Source organism: Oncorhynchus keta, chromosome 10, assembly GCF_023373465.1.
Source record: "Oncorhynchus keta strain PuntledgeMale-10-30-2019 chromosome 10, Oket_V2, whole genome shotgun sequence".
NCBI lineage: Eukaryota > Metazoa > Chordata > Actinopteri > Salmoniformes > Salmonidae > Oncorhynchus > Oncorhynchus keta.
This window is the reverse complement of record NC_068430.1, coordinates 62,243,177-62,261,837: the sequence shown is the minus strand read 5'-3', so window position 1 is coordinate 62,261,837 and position 18,661 is coordinate 62,243,177. Positions and strand designations below refer to the sequence as shown.

The following is an 18,661-nucleotide window of genomic DNA, read 5'->3' as shown; positions in this document are numbered from 1 at the left end:
CAGTGTACCTATAGTGCTGCAGACATTGTTGTTTTCTGAGCTGACATTTTTAATAAATGTTTAATATACTTCAAATAAAAGTGAGAATCAAACATGTATTGTTTTTTCAATGACTACACCACAATTGAACAAAACAGGTGTGGTTCAGTATAGATCAAGAACAGCCTGCACTTGTGCTTACTTTCACAGTCTGTCTGCCTCCTTTCTCTGCTCTGCCTCTTCGCCTTTTTGACCTGAAGGACCTGTAAGTTCCATACAATCAATGCAATGGCAACAAATGTAAGTTAAACGTGGCCTGCTAGGGCACCGTAATGTTAACGGCTAGTTATATAGATTACTGGTATTGCCATGACTGATAGTTTTGAAAATGTGAGTTTAATTTTTTGGGGGCCTGGAAGCATTTTATTTTCTCATGAATATCTGTCTCTGCCAAGTTAGCTTTCTTCTTTGCTCTGTCATATGAGTAAAACAATAACATAGGGTTACAAATAATTATTCAATGGTTATTTGTTTGAAATGATATGCCACACCGGACATACCCTATTAGATGGTCATACTGAATCCAGATGTCCTATATACTATCACTTTCAAAACATATTCACTTTACCTGTGGTCTCCAGAATTCTGCCCCATTGTATCATTTTCTATGTCTTGTCTGGTCTTTCACAGATTTGACCTTTTTTTGGTCCAGTAGCAATACACAACCTGATGAAGAAGTTAGTGTATTTCAATTATAAGCCACAGAAATACTTTGAAAACAGCTACTGCAGAATTGTTCTGCTATAACTCACACGTGCTCATACTTGACTTGTTACTCTATTTTAATTCAGAAATGGGAATGTAATTTTTGCAGTGTAGAGCCCTGAAAATTGACCACCCGCTTATGTGGCTGGTGAAATTGACGTTCTTACCCACCAATACCTAAATCTACCTGCATTTGGCACGTTTTAATGTTATGCCCTGTTTGTATTTATGTATAAAAAAAAATTTGGAACACAGCCTTGCATCGACACCAATTTTACGGAATCCAAACACGGTCCAATATAAATTGACCCGCAACCTGGGTCAGGTGGGCATCATTTGAAAGCTTATTCTATTGCCAACATGACTAGCTAAGTTATAAAATATGACCTTGCAGTGTTAGGCAAGTATATTAAGCTATAATATTGGAGAGAACAATCTAGCTAATGATTAATTCAGCTGATTGGTCGGTCCCATCGCAGATTGGAGCTCTGACCCTCCCTCTCGTCAGGGGATACAGCTGTCTCTGCTATTGCAAACTCCTTCTCCAGCCTGATAAAAGCCAGAGTTCCTGCGTCATTTTATGTCCTGTGTTGATTGTTGTAGCCGATCCTTCCCGAGGTATGTGTATGCCAATAGGGCTTAGTGAACAATTTCAATAACCAAAAACACTAACATTAAGAATTAGTAATTATTCTGTTTCATTTGTTCCCAGGAGGGGAAGGGGAACGCACCTTGCGAGCGGTTAGGCAAGAGGCCTGCGGGCATACATAACTGTAGTATTTAATCTGTCTATGCATACTAGGTAACACCTGGGCTTTCCACCCCCTTGTATTTTGTTAAGCACGCCGGGTGGTCCACCTTTAAAAAATAAATTCAAATCACATGTTTTCAGCAATTGTTATTTTACTTAAGATCACTTGATAAGAAAATACAATTAGTTGTCAGTAACAGAAACACAAAACCAATGGTTTTAAGAAGGTATGTATTACAAAATGCATGCAAGCATACTGAAAGATCTAGTTTGTGAATGATCTGATCCTTACAGAAGATGACACAGATAATAAGGCATTCAATGGTGGGTTACACATTATTGAAAATGACTTAATTTTTAGTAACTCTTCAAATAAGGTGAATTATTACAGAATAAGATCTGTAGCTGTCTGGCAGAGCTAGTGCTCTCGTGGAGAGTGTGGGTAGCTCACCCTCTCTCGCTGCTCCTCAGGTGCACTCCCAGGTGGAAGGGCTTTTGAGACTGTGTCCCACCAAAGATGAGGCTGAAATCTGGGACACCTCCATCCTCAGGCCAGACGACTCGGAAACGCCGAAGCAATGTCACTAGAACCAGGAAGAGCTCCATACGTGCTAACCCCTCCCCCAGACACACACGCGATCCTGGGGAACACACACGCACGGCTATCAATGAGAACAACATTTCACTCATACCTTCATATGCATGCAGCCTGGCATTTTAGGTCAACATATTCTCCTGTCTCTGTACAACACACTATCATTTATAAGCCATAGATATTGATGCTTTTGCAAAAAGGCACCTGCTGAGAATGGCAGAAAGGCTTCCGGTTTCACAAACTCTCCGACCTCGTTGAGGAAATTTTCAGGGTTGAACTCGTGAGGGAATTTCCACTGGCCTTCTTCATGCAGCACTGAAGACAGGTTAGGAATCACCATAGTGCCCTGGAACAGATGAGGGATTAAGGGTGCGGTGGAGAGGTACACTAAAGACTGACACAGCACCCATCATGACATCACTCCCTCTAGCCCAGGCGACCTTTATAGTTCTAAGGTCAACAACAGGCAGCATATCAGTCGTCATGGTAATGCTCACCTGGGGCAGCTGGTAGCTGTGGAGTTGCGTGTTGCTGCAGGTAGTACGGAACACGCCAAGAGGAACGGTGTCACTCATGCGCTGTACCTCATGGATCATGGCTTGAACATACGGCATGTCTGTCCTCAAACGAAGCGTCTGCACGTCCCTCATAAATGTTGGTGATCTCTCGGTAACAGCGATCTGGGACAAACACACACTCTTTGGCCGGCATTCAATCCGATCAAGCTTTGTAGAACAATTTCCTATTTAGCTGACATACTCATCTCATATACATATGTATAGAAATATATATATATATATATATATATATATATATATATATATACGGTACTCTATACCATCTACTGCATCTTGCCTATGCCATTCGGCCATCGCTCATTCATATATTTTTATGTACATATTCTTATTCATTCCTTTACACTTACTTGTGTATAAGGTAGTTGTAGTGAAATTGTTAGGTTAGATTACTTGGTAGATATTACTGCCTGGTCAGAACTAGAAGCACAAGCATTTCGCCACACTTGCATTAACATCTGCTAACCATGTGTATGTGACAAATAAAATCTGATTTGATATGCAGTGTTTACCATGAATGCCGACACATTGTCTACAAGCGCCATCGAATTGAATGAAATGTATTCCAGTGTGTGTTGTGTGTGTATTTCCTCACCCTGTACATGCTGGTTGGTCATCAGGTGTAGCACGGCAGAGCGGAGGGTGTTGGAAGTGGTGTCTGTCTCAGCCATGAACAGGTCAAGTAGTAGAAACACCATATGAGTGTCATTAAATGTGGAGCCTCCATTAGCTGTCTGAAACACACACACACACCAAATGCCTCTACATTAAATTCTGCTCCATCCTGTAAAGTAATTCCTCCTCTTCCACCAGCCCAAAAAATGTTTTTGCCCTTCTCACGGAAGTCATACCAAAGACTCTAAAAATGGGATCCGATGCCTCTCTGATTGGCAGATACTCAGGGTAATGTCCTGCGACAGACTAGTGTCCTATCCAGGGTTGTACTTCTACATCAAGCTGCTTAAATGCTACAGAAACAGGAGATAGGCTCCTGCCCCATGTACCATTCAGGCTTACTTGTAGAAGGCTACTTACTTTATATCTTATCTTATTTATTTTACTTCTAGAACCCTAGTTATATTGTTCTCCTACCTTGTCAATCTGGTCCAGGTAGCAGTCAAGGAGGTCTCTGGGCTCTCCCACGACCCTTGAACTTTTGTTCTTGGTCACAATCTTCTTGATATGTTCCTTCATTTGATTAAATTAGTGTAAAATGTTCCTGAAGGGCAAAGGGAAGGGCCTCAAGACTGGAATGATGTCATAGAGCTACAAAATATAGATTGGAGGAAATGGGTGTAAAACAGAGGGGAATGTGGATCAGTGTGTCATGTCTAGCACATGCCATGTCTAGCACAGAGAGGTCAGTGAGGATCATGTACACTTAATTTTTTAAATAAAAGGTTCCATCTAGAACCTAAAAGGATTCTTTGGCTGTCCCCATGGGAGAACACTTTGAAGAACACATTTGAAGAACACTTTTGGGTTCAGTGTAGAACCCTTTCCACAGAGAGTTCTACCTGGAACCCAAAAGGGTTCTACCTGGAGACGGCCGAAAGAACCATTTTGGGATGATTTTTTTTAGTAAGCATGGAGTGACACAGGGCTTAGACTGTACCATGGCCCAAGGTCCGAAAGCTTCCTTGGTCAACTCCTCTAACCTCTGGATGAGGGTGAGGATGACCGGGTCGTCATTTTCGAACCTCTCTCCGAAAATCAGTGAGCAGATGATGTTAGACGCAGTCAGATGGAACAGGTGCTGAGGGTCCATCAAACCGCCTACCAGGACACAGCAACGGTCACCACATGAGGCAATATACACAGACAAGGTAATAACAACGATCACAGAGCTACTGAATTGAACACACTAACAGGATAGATAAAGTAACAATCCCCACAGTTTTTATACCTAATGTTAAAACAAGTATAGTAAATATAGTCATACTGGGAATATTACTGAGAGTATCTTATTTCTGTGAAGTTTGTGTGGTTTATGGAAGCTTGTTACAACTAGAAGGGGTTAATAGTGTAATTGTTTGATACAGTATTTGGAGGATATTTGGGGTAGATACTAAGCGCTGATAATGACATTAATATGTACAGTAATGATTTTGATTACGAGGACGTTGTGTGTGTGGGACTGTACCAGCACTGCTCTCCAGCTGAGTGCAGATGTGGGACACCTCCTCTAGGATGCGCTCTTCCATGGAGCGTTTGCCCAGACCAGATTTTCTCAGCGTGGTCAGAGCAAAGCGCCGGTGGTCCCTCCAGCTGGAGCCATAATTGGCCAGGACGATCCCTGATCGGCACACACACATACAAACACACACGGAACATACGTGGGTCGGGCTCACGGTCTCATGCCTGCTACTTTAAAATCAGTGTCACCCTCAGCCCAAGGGGGGATTTCCTGTTGGGCTAATTCCTGGTCTCCCATGGGTTTCTCCCATGGTAGACCAGGGCCCAGATACCGCCGGTGACACACACACACACACACACACACACACACACACACACACACACACACACACACACACACACACACACACACACACACACACACACACACACACACACACACACACACACACACACACACACACACACACACACTACCCTTATTATACCACATATTTCAAAATGGGTCAAGAACCTACTACCTTTGCTTTCAAAGAGGTGGCTGATGAGGAGATGGGTTGGTCGTCCAGCATATTCCTCTGCGTGTGTCACTAGTGCTTCACGAACCACCTCCAGGCCATTCAGAACCACAGCAGGCCGTGGGCCGATGTACAGACTGAACACGTTACCATAGCGCCTCTTCAGCTGAAGCACAGAAGGAAAGGGACATGGGGAGGATTTATTGTGAGAATATAATGTGGGACTTTTCTTTTGAAATGCTATTCAGGCACTTGGGAGACAATGGAAGGGTTGATGGATAAGCTTTCAGTCTTGAGTTTTAGAGTGGTTCCAGGAGTAACTCTTGGCTGACTACTATTATTTTGTCCCTTTACAAGTTGCAAAGCACTCTGATATTAAACATTGTTCGCAGTGTCCCTGGTTTCCATCATTATGTGAAATGACAAAAACAAGCTCAACCTTATTCACAACATATCTATACAGTGTTATTAGTGTGTAATAACACAATTTCTTCCCAGGATAATGAAGTGTTTCACTTTCCCTAGAATGTTATGGTTTAGAAATGTAAAGTGTGGTTTTTATCCACAATTTTCACAGAATATTTTAAAACATTACACTAAATTACATAATTATTTCTGTTTATTGTCAAATGAATGAATTATATATATGTTTTATGACATTCCAAACTTTTTGAGTATTTTCTAGTCCAATTGTTGCATGATTCTGCTGTTTGTATCCTTTTGCATCAGTTTCAATGCAAGACCTTTATTTTGAAGGTGAACCACCGATTCCACTATTGTTGCTCATTGTCCTAAAACTTTAGTCTACATCAGACTTAATACTCATTCAGTCAGACTGGTCTCATAGACTAGACCTAACATAGTAAATGTTAGCATGATATGTTACCTCTGGTATGGTTATATAAAACAGATACTTAAGGCAGTGATTCCCAAACTTTTTTGCTATTTTTAAGAACTATGTCCGGCTTTAAACTTACTCTTGAAGGTTGTTTTAGTCCCATAGATTTTGTTGTATTTTTTTTGTCACTCAAATATCACATGAATACACATTAGACATGGCAAAATGTATATAATTATTACAAATGTAGCTTTAAAACGGCAACATGTTATTTGCACCCCATGACATAATCTGTGGAATTGCAGGAAATATGCTTTAAACCTGCAAAATTCTCTCCACCAACAAGAAGGGTGTGAACAGTTTGTGTCATAAACAGTGCTCGTGCCCATAGAAATAGACGTGGTGCTCATAACATATTGTAATGAAACAGCAGGGAGCAGGTCTCGAACCCTCGAGCTTCGAGCCCGAGGTCCAGCGCGCTATCGACTGTGCCGCAAAAGCATGCTCGTGCAGCAAGCTCGATTTCCGCTGCACGAGCAGCAAACCCAGGGTCGTTACACTATTGTACATTTTGCAAATTCGTTAAATTGTAATACGTAACATATCATACGAAATGGGTGATGGACATCCATAATTACATACCATTCGAAACGTAACATATCATACATATACTATCGAGACTAGGTCTAACCCTAGCCTACAACATATTGCCCACTTTACCCTTTCCAGGTCTTTGAGAGGGTTGACAGGATCCAGCTGTAGCAGATTGCCGAGGATGCGCAGGGGACGGGGTCCTGGTGGGAAGTTTTTAGGTCGGCGGACCCTGGTGAAGAACAGAAGGAGGGAAAATAAGCACAACAACACGACCGACCCTATAGCATCGCGACTGGGCTTCAGGAAATGTGTAGGCTACTTCACGATTTAAAGCTGGTTGATTTACAGATGCCGGTTGCCACCCACACAGATTGCAGACTTTGTTTTGAACGCTAGTCAGCAGAGGTTTATGAGAGGGATATTTGCTGACTCGTAAATGTACATTTAGCCTAGTTTCGTGAATACCAGGTCTAGGGCAACAGTTCATGTGGGAGGTAACCTGTCTGCCAATGGGAGACTAGTAAGTTTAAAGCCTTGACAGGACTCGATGCTATTTTTTGGGGACAATTTCTTGTTTGATTTGGTATTGGAACTGGGGGGTCTCGTAGCCAAATCAAATTTATTGTGAAGTTTCTATGCGAATATATGAGCTGCAACAACAATATTCCATGCTCTAATTTATTATGACTTTCCTTTCGAGAATATTGTGATATTTGCCATTACCATTTATACCATGGATGACACAAAACAAGATCTTTTTTTTGTGCAAACATTCAAACACAAATAGAATATTGATCCAAACCTTTCAACAAAGGAATACTTCAAATGGACAACATGAGTAGTTTTTTCCTCGCTTTCTTGTTAATTTACTGTTGTGCAGCGACTTAAAATGTTAGTAAAAGTAGACTGGTTTAATGCCCGTGGCAAGTCATTGGTAACAATAGAAAAGAGTAGAGGGCCTAGAGAACTGCACTGGGGTACATAGGATTCAACTCTGTGAAGAGAACCCCAGTTTTCATAGTGACAGTGGCCTACAGGTCAAGGTTTTGGTCTCCAACAGCCCGGCTACAGACCCAATCTCTTGGCGCCAAAGTCAGAGCTGCAGAATGGTGCAAGGCCAAAGTCCTCTGGGAGTGCATCCTGTGTGCTAACCCCAGAAACCCCTCTTCAATCAGGATGATCCTGAAGAAAGTTGGTTGTCCAGGCTCATCTCAGAAGGTTGTGTCAGGTCCCAAGCTGACCCAGCAGGCCTTGTGTAACAGGGTTAAATAGACATCCTCATGCTGACCACACATACATGTTATTCAATCATTGCACCCAGACTGCTTGCGTGCACCGCACCAATGAGCGCCTGCGTTGCCAGGCGTTAAAAAATTGAAGTTGCTTCTATTTGTGAAGCAGAACGTGATGCAAGTTCTGCCTCTCCCATCTCCTCATTGGCTTTTAGAAGCATATACCCATGTGCCATCTCCTCATTGGTTATATCAATCAATCAAATTTTATTTATATAGCCCTTCGTACATCAGCTGATATCTCAAAGTGCTGTACAGAAACCCAGCCTAAAACCCCAAACAGCAAGCAATGCAGGTGTAGAAGCACGGTGGCTAGGAAAAACTCCCTAGAAAGGCCAAAACCTAGGAAGAAACCTAGAGAGGAACCAGGCTATGTGGGGTGGCCAGTCCTCTTCTGGCTGTGCCGGGTGGAGATTATAACAGAACATGGCCAAGATGTCCAAATGTTCATAAATGACCAGCATGGTCGAATAATAACAAGGCAGAACAGTTGAAACTGGAGCAGCAGCACAGTCAGGTGGACTGGGGACAGCAAGGAGTCATCATGTCAGGTCGTCCTGGGGCACGGTCCTTGGGCTCAGGTCCTCCGAGAAAGAGAAAGAAAGAATTAGAGAGAGCATATGTGGGGTGGCCAGTCCTCTTCTGGCTGTGCCGGGTGGAGATTATAACAGAACATGGCCAAGATGTTCAAATGTTCATAAATGACCAGCATGGTCAAATAATAGTAAGGCAGAACAGTTGAAACTGGAGCAGCAGTGGGTGACTGAAAGATGAACTGAGGTCGGTTTTGGTAATACACCTTATTATGAAAGTTAGTTGCCAATCGCCATATAAAGTCCAAAGAAGAAAAAGCCTGGAAGGAGGGGAGATGACTAGAAACGATTCGGTTGACCATTTTATGTGTGGATTGTCCGAGTAGAGGACCTTGTGCATTTCAGGTAAAATAACAAATCAATGTTTATATCCCAGGACAAATTAGCTAGCAACAGTAAGCTAGCTAGCTAAATAGGACAAATTAGCTAGCAACTGCAAGCTAGCTAGCTAAATTGCCATAAATGTGTAATGCTTTTTGACCTGTCCCCAAATTAATATAATTGGTTCAGAGTTTGTTTTCATATTTCAACCTACGTGTCGTGATCGTGTTGGGGTGGGCGGGACAAAATCAATTTGCGCACGTGGACGCAAACGGGCGTCCGGTTTGTGCATGGGTTAGTTGTATGAGTTTTGTCATAATTAAGCAGTCAGGTTATGTATGTATAGCTGTGAAGCCAGCTGCTGTATTGTTTGAGTAACTGCATCCCCGTGTGTATCTGTGCGCAGGATCACGCAGCATCCAGCCAAAGAGTTGTTCAACTTTGATGGGGGTATGTATTGTGATCCATGCTGCACTCAGTGTTTTAACTTTTAAAATTATACATTCAGCAAAAAAAGAAACGTCCCTTTTTCAGGACCCTATCTTTCAAAGACAATTCGTAAAAATCCAAATAACTTCACAGATCTTCATTGTAAAGGGTTTAAACACTGTTTCCCATGCTTGTTCAATGAACCATAAACAATGAATAAACATGCACCTGTGGAACGGTCGTTAAGACACTAACAGCTTACAGACGGTAGGCAATTAAGGTCACAGTTATGAAAACTTAGGACACTAAAGAGGCCTTTCTACTGACTCTGAAAAATACCAAAAGAAAGATGCCCAGGGTCCCTGCTCATCTGCGCGAATATGCCTTAGGCATGCTGCAAGGAGGCATGAGTACTGCAGATGTGGCCAGGGCAATACATTGCAATGTCTGTACTATGAGACGCCTAAGACAGCGCTACAGGGAGACAGGATGGACAGCTGATCGTCCTCGCAGTGGCAGACCACGTGTAACAACACCTGCACAGGATCGGTACATCCGAACATCACCCCTGCGGGACAGGTACAGGATGGCAACAACAACTGCCCAAGTTACACCAGGAACGCACTATCCCTCCATCAGTGCTCAGACTGTCCGCAATAGGCTGAGAGAGGCTGGACTGAGGGCTTGTAGGCCTGTTCTAAAGCAGGTCCTCACCAGATATCACCGGCAACAAGGTCGCCTATGGGCACAAACCCACCGTCACCGGACCAGACAGGCCTGGCAAAAGTGCTCTTCACTGATGAGTCGCAGTTTTGTCTAACCAGGGGTGATGGTCGGATTCGTGTTTATCGTCGAAGGAATGAGCGTTGCACTGAGGCCTGTACTCTGGAGCGGGATCGATTTGGAGGTGGAGGGTCCATCATGGTCTGGGGCGGTGTGTCACAGCATTATCGGACTGAGCTTGTTGTCATTGCAGGCAATCTTAACACTGTGCGTTACAGGGAAGACTTCCTCCTCCCTCATGTGGTACCCTTCCTGCAGGCTCATCCTGACATGACCATCCAGCATGACAATGCCACCAGCTATGCTGCTCGTTCTGTGCGTGATTTCCTGCAAGACAGGAATGTCAGTGTTCTGCCATGGCCAACAAAGAGCCTGGATCTCAATCCCATTGAGCATGTCTGGGGCCTGTTGGATCGGAGGGTGAGGGCTAGGGCCATTCTCCTCAGAAATGTCCGGGAACTTGCAAGTGCCTTCGTGGAAGAGTGGGGTAACAAATCACAGCAAGAACTGGCAAATCTGGTGCAGTCCATGAGGAGGAGATGCACTGCAGTACTTAATGCAGCTGGTGGCCACACCAGATACTGACTGATTTTGACCCAACCTTTTTTCAGGGACACATTATTCAATTTCTGTTAGTCACATGTCTGTGGTCCTTCTGTAGCTCAGTTGGTAGAGCATGGTGCTTGTAAAGCCAGGGTAGTGGGTTCGATTCCTGGGACCACCCATACGTAGAATGTATGCACACATGACTGTAAGTCGCTTTGGATAAAAGCGTCTGCAAAATGGCATATATTATTATTATATTATTATTTAACTTGTTCCGTTTATGTCTCAGTTGTTGAATCTTGTTATGTTCATACAAATATTTACACATGATAAGTTTGCTGAAAATAAACGCAGTTGACAGTGAGAGGATGTTTCTTTTTTTGCTTAGTTTATCTAGTGCGTGTTAGCCTGAAAACCATATTGTTTTATAATCATTATCGGTGTTGTTATGTGATAGTGTTACAGAGTTGTGTCATGTATTTATCATTTTATGGACATTCACAAAATTTGCACGCTGCGTTATGCTAAAGATTAGCTAACGTTCACCTTGTACTTTCTTAGCTAATGAGGCTAGTCACCTCTTGAAGTGTAAATATGTCGCGTAGAGTAGGCCAGAAGGCTAAACTGGATAACCTAACCTCTATCAAAATAAAAAGATGGCGGAGCCGCAAAAGTTCTTCTGTGCAAAGGTGTTTATTTACAAGTGATTCCAGAACAAAAAAACAACAGTACTGCCATCAACGTCTACCTTATGGGACAGCTTAAAAACAATGCTGCCCCATCCACAGCTCAATCCAACAAAAAAAAACCTTCCCATGACTGAAAGAGAGGCTCCTTTTGTAGGGCTAGCCCCTCCCCTCAGAACAATTAACCCTGGTTAATTAATCAATTAACAATACAAACCTACATTTTCCATGAACTAAACATACTAAAGGATATACATTGCAACACGGTTTTAAACAATATCACAACATAACATTTACAACATTACATCACTACTGACAATATCTTTCAATATGCCCATATGCATTAATGAGCCATTTGGGACAGGCACTATAAAGCCAACCCAATTCCCTTAGCTCGGGTCCTTTTCCAGCATACCCGGAAGCTACAGAGATAGAGAGAGAGGAACAGAACAAACAAACAATGCGCTCATCCACAACATTGATAAGTATAATAATTATTGTATCTCTCAAATATGAACATTGACAAGTGTGAAATGCATGCACCAAGACAGAAGTTAATTTGTGTGTCGACCCACATTGTTAACTTATAATGGCGCAGGGAGGAGTGATGAATATGTGTGTGCGTTAAAGAACCAAATGCTGCCCGCGGCCAGTGACGGACTTCTACGTCACAAAATGTATTTTAATTTTATGTTGTTTCACATCACCCAGATTGCATGTTGTGTTTGCAGTTGTGCTGAACATTACACAGTGTTGTGCATGTATTTGCAGGTACGTGCTCCCAAATTATATTGAATAATGATATGCTACTGTACACGTGTAGTCCATGTGCTGTGGTGATTTGTTATGGCAGGCAGACGGAGTCCTATGTTGAGCACTCCTCTGTAGCCATGTTGTTATACAGTTGAAGTCGGAAGTTTACATACACCTTCGTCAAATACATTTAACCGCAGTTATTCACAATTCCTGACATTTAATCAGAGTCAAAATTTCCTGTCTTAGGTCAGTTAGGATCACCACTTTATTTTAAGAATGTGAAATGTCAGAATAATAGTAGAGAGAATTATTTATTTCAGCTTTTATTTATTTCATCACATTCCCAATTAGTATTTGGTAGTATTGCCTTTACATTTTTTTTAACTTGGGTCAAATGTTTCGGGAAGCCTTCCACAAGCTTCCCACATTAAGTTGGGTGAATTTTGGCCCATCCCTCCCGACAGAGCTGGCGTAACTGAGTCCAGTTTGTAGGCCTCGTTGCTCGCACACGCTTTTTCAGTTCTGCCCAAAAATGTTCTATGGGATTGAGGTCAGGGCTTTGTGATGGCACTCCAATACCTTGACTTTGTTGTCCTTAAGCCATTTTGCCATAACTTTGGAAGTATGCTTGGGGTCATTGTACATTTGGAAGACCCATTTGTGACTAAGCTTTAACTTCCTGACTGATGTCTTGAGATGTTGCTTCAATATATCCACGTAATTTTCCTTTCCTCATGATGCCATCTATTTTGTGAAGTGCACCAGTCCCACCTGCAGCAAAGCACACCCACAACATGATGCTGCCACCCCCTGTGCTTCACAGTGGGGATGTTGATCTTCGGCTTGCAAGCCTCCCCCTTTTTCCTCCAAACATAAGGATGGTCATTATGGCCAAACAGTTGTATTTTTGTTTCATCAGACCAGAGGACATTTCTGCAAAAAGTATGATCTTTGTCCCCATGTACAGTTGCAAACTGTAGTCTGGATTTTTTTATGGTGGTTTTGGAGCAGTGGTTTATTCCTTGCTGAGCGGCCTTTCAGGTTATGTTGATATAGGACTCGCTTTACTGTGGATATAGGTACTTTTGTACCTGTTTCCTCCAGCATCTTCACAAGGTCCTTTGCTTTTGTTCTGGTATTGATTTTCTCTTTTCACACCAAAGTACATTCATCTCTAGGAGACAGAACGCGTATCCTTCCTGCACGGTATGATGGCTGCGTGGTCCCATGGTGTTTATACTTGCGTACTAGTGTTTGTACAGATGAACATGGTACCTTCAGGCATTTGTAAATTGCTCCCAAGGATGAACCAGACTTGTGGAGGTCTATCATTTTTTTCTGAGGTCTTGGCTGATTTCTTTTGATTTTCCCATGATGTCAAGCAAAGATGCACTGAGTTTGAATGTAAGCCTTGAAATACATCCACAGGTACACCTCCAATTGACTCAAATGGGGTGGCAGGTAGCCTAGTGGTTAGAGTGTTGGACTAGTAACCGAAAGGTTGCAAGGTTGAATCCCCGAGCTGACAAGGTAAAAATCTGTTGTTCTGCCCCTGAACAAGGCAGTTACTCCACTGTTCCAAGGCTGTCATTGAAAATAAGAATTTGTTCTTAACTGACTTGCCTAGTTAAATAAAGGTTAAATAAATGAGCCTATCAGAAGCTTCAAAAGCCATGACATAATTTTCTGGAGATTTCCAAGCTGTTTAAAGGCACTGTCAACTTCTGACCCACTGGAATTGTGATACAGTGAATTATAAGTGAAATAATCTGCCTGTAAACAATTGTTGGAAAAATGACTTGTGTCCTGCTCAAAGTAGATGACCTAACCAACTTGCCAAAACTATAGTTTGATACCAAGAAATATGTGGAGTGGTTGAAAAACTTCCAACATCAACTGTAAATGTAATAATGTATAAAATGTATATTATAAATAGACATTTAACTTTTCTAAAATTATTACAGATCCAGCCAATGAGTTGTTAAACTTTGATGGAGATTTCATGGTGGGTTTGCAGTTGTGCTGAAATTGACACAGTGTTGTGTATGTATTCACAGAATAAACCGCGAACGAGAGCAGTACTGTGTCCATTGTCGATGAGCCATTCAAGACCCGTTACACTTGCAATGTCTAGACCTGTCTGAGTGCTGTGCAGTATGTGGAGGCCAGTGCCAATGCCAGTCAGGTTTCTGGGTACCTTCGCTCCCCCCTGTCATGGGAGCGCTTGATGGATAGTCATCCTGTCAATCAGGAAGTGAGCCAGCTCAAGTGACCTCAACCAACATCCCCTGAGCTAAATCTGTGCAGCATGTGGAGGCCAGTGCCAAAGTTGTCAGGTGTCTGCGTACTTTTCCTGGAAGCTGCTGAGGTATAGTCTCGACCAGGAACTGAGAAAGTCAAAGAGGCCTAGACTGAAGCAGCAGCGAGAGGTCTGCTGGTATGTCAGATAAGGCGTTTGGCAGCAAGGGGCGCAAGAGAGCATATAGCCAGAGTGAAGAAGGAGGAGACCCCAGATCGCAAAAAAAGACGAGGGACCATAGTCACTGATATTCACCCATTCATATGAACACATCAGGGTTGGGATCAATTCCATTTCAATTCAGTCAAATCAGAAAGTAAGCTGAAATCCCAGTTTCCATTAAAACAAATTATTAAAGCAAGGCATTGAGGAGTATTGGAACGGGAAGTGGAAAGTCAGTTTATTTCCTAAATTGAGAGAAATTAAAAGGAATTGACTCCAACCCTGGCACACGTATACAAAGACACACACACACACACACACACACACACACACACACACACACACACACACACACACACACACACACACACACACACACACACACACACACACACACACACACACACAAATAAATATTTTTGTAATAAATATTTTAATTAGCAAACAATCAGTCAGTGATGTGTTTTTATTCAGCATTTATATTTGAGTTCAATTTAACATCTGTCAATAAAGACTGCACTGTACGTCAAACTGCCCATGCCCTGATAGGAAGAGAGAGGATGTTGCAATACTACCACTGAATGTAGTGACTACATGTGTAAAACAGGTAAATGTATCTTTCATTTAAATCAAAAAGCAAATATATTACACACAAATATATTACACATAGATGATTAAATGCTTCGCATCCATTCAAATGGATTGTTAAAGACTCTGACATTCAATTTCAGACTCAAGTCAGCAGGTGGCAGTGTCAAATGAAAAAGAAAGACTACGATTAAAATAAAAAATAAGGCAACTACAGTATGTTTATAGTGCCTTTATATTTGTATTCTCTCCCTTGTTATTAATTTGCTTAACTAGTTCATCAGGTCTGGAAAAACAAAACGGCGACCTGCCATTGCAACACTACTCCATGTTGCACACATATTATATAGTTATTTTGCAAAAGTTTGCAATTGTTTACAATCTGTTAACTTGGAACACAATGTCGGTTGAAGGTTAACATAGGCAACACCTTTCAGCTGTTAAATATATTGGCATGATGCTCTACTCAACAGTGTTGTTGTTTACATTTTAATATTCAGCAGACTCTGTTAAGTGCCTTGCTCAAGCGTTCATCAACAGATATTTCATCTCGTCAGCTTGGGGATTCGAAACAGCAATCTTTTGGTAACAGGTGTTGTCCCCCATGTCCTTGTCAGGAATTGTTTGTTGTATGTATTGGTGCCAAGTATGTTATGGTGTGCGACAGGTTTTTACCCACTTTCTTTATTTTGTATGTTGGTTTTCGGAGTTTGTAAGAATTTATTAAATAACTCTGTTTATACCAATTTCGTTCTCCTGCGCCTGACTTCCCTGCCACCAGCACGCACCCCATTACACACTTAGTGGGCCTACACATTGCACACCTTTTTGTCTGTCCATTTTCTCACATGATTTTACATTAATTTGCCTGCTCTGCTCCCCTGAAGGACAGTGTCACTCACACACACTTGGGCTTTCTCCCTGGGGCCTTCCTGACCTCCAGGCATGCCCCCTTTGACCTGGTGACTTCTGGCCTCCAGGCCTACACTCCCTGCCTGCCTGCCCTCTCCCTGGGCCTGAGAGTGTATAGCTTACTCCCTGGAACTACAGACCTCCAGGCCTCCACACCTACTCTCCCTACCCGGTCAACACCCTAGACCCTGGAATTACTAAGACGTTTATAGTCCCGCTGTCAGGAACCACGTGCACCTGGTAACCTGAAACAGGCTCTGTGCATCTAGTAACCCTAAACAGGATCTGTGCACCTGGTAACCCGAAACAGGCCCTATTTACCTGGTGACCAACCCACTTTTTTACCTACTCTAACCTCCACAGCCTGCGTTCCCCACAAACATGCTGTGCGCATAAGGAGAGGGGCGGCACTCCAACCCCATCACTAACAGCTCTACTCACCTGCCAAAAGAGGCTATCCCAGGCCAACCGAAGACCCATGCCATTACGGTATCATTACGTTTCGAGGGGATTTTGACTTAGAGGCATTCAGTCATAATCCCACAGATGGCAGCTTCGCACCATTAGCTCCTCAGCCAAGCACATACACCAAATGTCTGAACTTGCAGTTCCTCTCGTACTGAGCAGGATTACTACAGGTGGGTACGTTCCTTTTGAATTCCATCAAGTTGACATTCATTGATCCGTGCCCAGTGGGAACCTAGGCTTCTTCCGTCCGTTTTGTGGGTCTTTTGTGGCAAATCAATGAGCATGGATGGTAGCCAGATCCATGCAATGTCCTATCACTGGAGGACCAATGGGTTTAGTCTCCGCCTCGAGTCTAGTGAGTGTTGAGGAGACCTCCCCACCTACAATGTGTGGTGTCCCGCACTCAGGCAAGCCTGAGGCCTGGTAGGGTTAGCCAATGGTAAGGTGAACCGTCGGAGACTCCCCGTGCAAACGTAGGTGGGGAGATCCGCGAGAAGGGCCCAGCGTGCATCCAGAGTCAACGCTGCTAACCATTGGAACCAACCCCCCCACCGGCCCGCCAACAGACACCACCCTGACAAACCCCTGCACGCAGCCCCTTGTGAGACCACGCACGAGAGACTGCAAGATGGTCCGCATTACGAACTTCCAACGGTGGCAAGAGGAGGGCGACGGAGCGACTGCTCCCCTAGCCGTGGCTCAAGCCCCGCTTCGCACCACAACCTGACCGACCCAGCCCTTAGAGCCAATCCTTATCCCGAAGTTACGGATCTGACTTGCCAACTTCCCTTACCTACATTGTTATAACATGCCAGAGGCTGTTCACCTTGAAGACCTGCTGTGGGATATGGGTATGGCCCAGCTTGAGATTTACACCCTCTCCCCTGGATTTTCAAGGGTCAGCGAGAACTCACCGGACACCGCCGGAACCACAACGCTTTCCAGGGCTTGGGCCCCTCTCTCAGGGTGAACCCATTCCAGGGCGCCCTGCCCTTCACAAAGAAAAGAGAACTCTCCCCGGGGCTCCCACCAGCTTCTCCGGGATCTGTCGCGTTTCCGCACTGGAAGCTGGTCCGTGGACATTCTGAAAGTAGTTTGAGGTCAGTAGGTCACATGAGGTGTGCAACATGTAGGGTGTGCAATGTGTAGGCCCACTAATTGCACAGTCTGAACCTTGTTAGTGGTCAGTAGGTCACATGACCAAGGAGCTATTGAAATTCTAAAGATTACAAAATTAATGTCAAATTGTGTGAGATGAAAATGGACAAACAAAAGGGTGTGCAATGTGTAGGCCCACTGATTGTACATTCGGAAACCTTATTAGAGGCCAGTAGTTCATATAATCAAGGAGCTATTGAAATTTGAATGTAAAAAAGTGTGTACTTTGTTTATGCTCCCTAACTAATTAAACTAGGAATACAAAATCCTGCTCAAATTTCCACGTTTTTTCGCTTTGGAAAACGAATTAATGTCCAAATCTTGAAAATAAGACATGTGCGTGGTTGTGTGCAATTTTTCCAAAATCATGACACTTATTTGGAGTCTGTGGCTCAAGTGGTTTGGAGGTTATTGAGGTTTGAAAACGTGAATAGCCGTCGAATATCCAACTTGAAACTGATTTTACCTTGTCGGAAAACCTGCATGTGAGACAGGCAACCCCGCGCAAGTGTCCCATGCAAATGTCTCTGCTTTCTCCAACTCCACCCTCCCTTTATATTGGATTTTGCTACCGCCGATTCATTCCGTTATTGTGCGCCCTGAGGTGTGCTCTGTATCGGAACCGCTTTGGCGAACTGGGTAGCCAAGCCTATAGGCCAAAACTAATAAGAGTTCTGGGCATAGACGTATTTAAACATGGATCTTCATCAACGAGGTTGGTTACGATGGGCAACTATGTTTGCCATTGCGTTATCAGTGAACAGTTTGAGCAAACACGACATGTTTGATTATGGAGAGCAAGCTGGAGACCAACTGTTGGAGCAGGGGACCGACCAAACTCAAGCACTTATTTTGAACCAGTCAATGTTCTTCTTTGATGGCGCATATGACACTGTTTATGTGAGTATAATTATGTT

At 43.3% G+C, this 18,661-nt stretch overlaps 1 protein-coding gene and 1 pseudogene across 1 annotated transcript in view; one reads left to right on the top strand and one right to left on the bottom strand.

The window, feature by feature from the left end:
- Positions 1-200: 200 nt before the first annotated feature.
- On the bottom strand, positions 201-18,229 carry LOC118389385 (cytochrome P450 2B4-like; annotated as a pseudogene).
- LOC118389145 (nidogen-1-like) overlaps positions 18,230-18,661 on the top strand; it is a 57,686-nt gene continuing 57,254 nt past the window's right edge. The window contains exon 1 of the mRNA XM_035778936.2: positions 18,230-18,644. Within this exon, the coding sequence (XP_035634829.1) occupies positions 18,441-18,644 (204 nt within the window). The 5' untranslated portion in view covers positions 18,230-18,440. The remainder of the gene's footprint in view (positions 18,645-18,661) is intronic.